General features: G+C 40.3%; 1 protein-coding gene across 1 annotated transcript; it reads left to right on the top strand.

Moving 5' to 3' along the window:
- Positions 1–413: 413 nt before the first annotated feature.
- Positions 414–2418, top strand: LOC108173214 (uncharacterized mitochondrial protein AtMg00810-like). The gene is made up of 3 exons (XM_017331881.2): positions 414–1581; positions 2123–2197; positions 2333–2418. Exons 1-3 carry the CDS (start codon positions 414–416, stop codon positions 2416–2418), a joined length of 1329 nt encoding a protein of 442 aa, XP_017187370.2.

Here is a 2418-nt window from a genome sequence, read left to right as displayed (position 1 = left end):
AGTGTTCAGGATTCTGGGGGAACTGATCTATCCTTGGTTGAACCAGCTAGCTATAAGTTTGCCATTAAAGTACCTGTGTGGTTAGTAGCCATGAAAGAAGAAGTTAATGCTTTACATGCTCAAGGCACTTGGAGTCTTGTTCACTTACCAGCACACAAGAACCTGGTTGGATGTAAATGGATTTTCAAGATTAAGAGACACTCAGATGGGTCTATTGCCAGACAAAAAGCTCGGTTAGTTGCTAAGGGCTTCAGTCAAGAACCTGGATTGGATTATGGGGAGACTTTTAGCCTGTAGTGAAACCTACTACAGTATGGTTAGTTCTTGCTCTTGCTGCACATTTTAATTGGTCTATTCGCCAATTGGATGTTAAAAATGCATTCCAGCATGGCATCCTACAAGAGGAGGTCTACATGTCTCAACTTCCAGGTTTTGAAGATCCAACCCATCCTCATCTCGTGTGTAAGCTGCTTAAATCTTTATATGGTCTCAAACAGGCTCCTAGGGCCTGGAATGAACGATTTACTCAATTTCTTCCTTCTTTGGGATTTGAGAACACATATTCTGACTCATCTTTGTTTGTTAAGCATGTTGGTCATGAAATTGTGGTGTTGCTTCTTTATGTGAATGACATCATTATAACTGGCAATGCTTCTGGTGCAATTACACAGATTATTAGTGCTCTCACCATTGAGTTTGATATCAAGAACTTAGGCTTACTCCACTATTTCTTAGGGATTCAAATCACTAAGACTACAAATGGTTTGTTTCTGTCACAAACCAAATATGTTGAGGATTTGTTGGTTAAATCTGACATGCTTGAAGCCAAACCGTGTGATACACCATGTCTTCCTTACAACAGGTTACTCAAGGAGGATGGGGAACCTTATTCCAATCCTACGTTGTATAGAAGTACTGTAGGGGCTCTACAATACTTTACTTTTACACGGCCCGACATTGCTTTTTCTATGCACCAAGTTTGTCAGTTCATGCAGAATCCAATGGTGTCCCATTTTACTGCGGTTAAACGCATATTACGATATCTGAAGGGCACACTGCAATTTGGTATATCATATACTAGAGGAGATTTGCAGTTGAAGGCTTTTAGTGATGCTGATTGGGCAGGGGACCCTAATGACAGGAGATCTACTACTGGTTTGGTGGTCTTTTTGGGCAATAATCCGATTTCCTGGTCTTCTAAGAAGCAACAAACTGTTTCTCGATCCTCAACAGAAGCTGGATACCGAGCTTTATCGTTTACATCCGCTGAGTTGGATTGGATCATACAGTTATTAACTTTTCTGCACATTCCCTTACCTCGTGTGCCTGTACTCTTTTGTGACAATCTGTCAGCCATTGCCTTGTCTTTCAACCCTGTTCAGCATCAAAAGACCAAGCACATCGAAGTCGACGTGCATTTTGTTCGAGAAAGGGTATCACAGAAACAACTATCTGTGCAGTTTGTGTATTCTCAAGAGCAGTTTGCCGATATTCTCACCAAGGGCTTAAGTGGTCCTCTTTTCAGAACTCATTGCATCAATCTCATGCTTGGCTCATCAAAGCATGATCTTGATGGGGGATGTTAGAGTATAGTGCTTTAACATTGTGACACTTGTCACAATCTTACTGTAGTTAGTTAGTTAGCTGTTATATGTAACTATATATAAGAACTCATCATGTAATTACTTACTCATTAAGAAATATATCAGATTGTTCTTCTCTCTAGTCTTTTTCTCTCTATCTTCTCTGTTCTTGATTCAATATACAAGATTACAGTATATGTACAATAATTTGATATAGCTTAACAATAGCTAGTGGAGTGGGCCCCCCAAGAAGAAGAGAGATTTTTCAGTGTTCCTGTCACAACTAAAAATTTTCCCAAGAAGAGGTCTTGGCTCACAAAGCTGTGGGAGGGTTTGTAACCCAATGTGGGTGGAACTCAATCCTTGAGGGCATTTGGGCGAGAGTGCCGATGCTTTGTTGGCCTCGACTGGCAGAACAACTAGTGACTAGTAGATGGATTGGTGAGGTTTGGAGGATTGAAATTGATATGAAAGACACGTGTGAGAGATCCATGGTGGAGAAAATGATACTTTAGGTTTGCTCTTTTTGGACTTTGCAGATAAGCTGTTTGAGCCTCCACTGCCGTTGGATTTCAAACCACCTCCGGAGAAGAAAAAGTGCCCATCTTTGACAGGTCTGTTAACAATGAAAATAAGTGGTTAACATTGGACAGAGATCAATATTTCATTTATTTAGTACTAGAACACAACTCCTAAGTCAAAGTTACATTAATTCAGAGAATTGTTGTGCACTTGTATGTGAAAAGCAGAGGCAAATCAGAAAAGGATAGTTGAAGCTGGTGGTCTTACTTCCTTGCTGATGCTTCTTAGAAGCTTTGACGACGAAACTGTTTGA

The sequence above is a fragment of the Malus domestica genome, chromosome 04 (genome assembly GCF_042453785.1).
Source record: "Malus domestica chromosome 04, GDT2T_hap1".
Lineage (NCBI taxonomy): Eukaryota > Viridiplantae > Streptophyta > Magnoliopsida > Rosales > Rosaceae > Malus > Malus domestica.
Note: the sequence above shows the minus strand (reverse complement) of the source record. Positions and strands in the feature narration are given on the sequence as shown.

Bases quoted from the DNA above. Each gene is read 5' to 3' on its own strand.
- LOC108173214 (XM_017331881.2), top strand. From the start codon at position 414: ATGTCTCAACTTCCAGGTTTTGAAGATCCAACCCATCCTCATCTCGTG. The intron at 1,582-2,122 runs GTTAGAGTATAG...TGGACTTTGCAG, and splicing joins GCATGATCTTGATGGGGGAT to ATAAGCTGTTTGAGCCTCCA. The intron at 2,198-2,332 runs GTCTGTTAACAA...TGTGAAAAGCAG, and splicing joins AAAGTGCCCATCTTTGACAG to AGGCAAATCAGAAAAGGATA.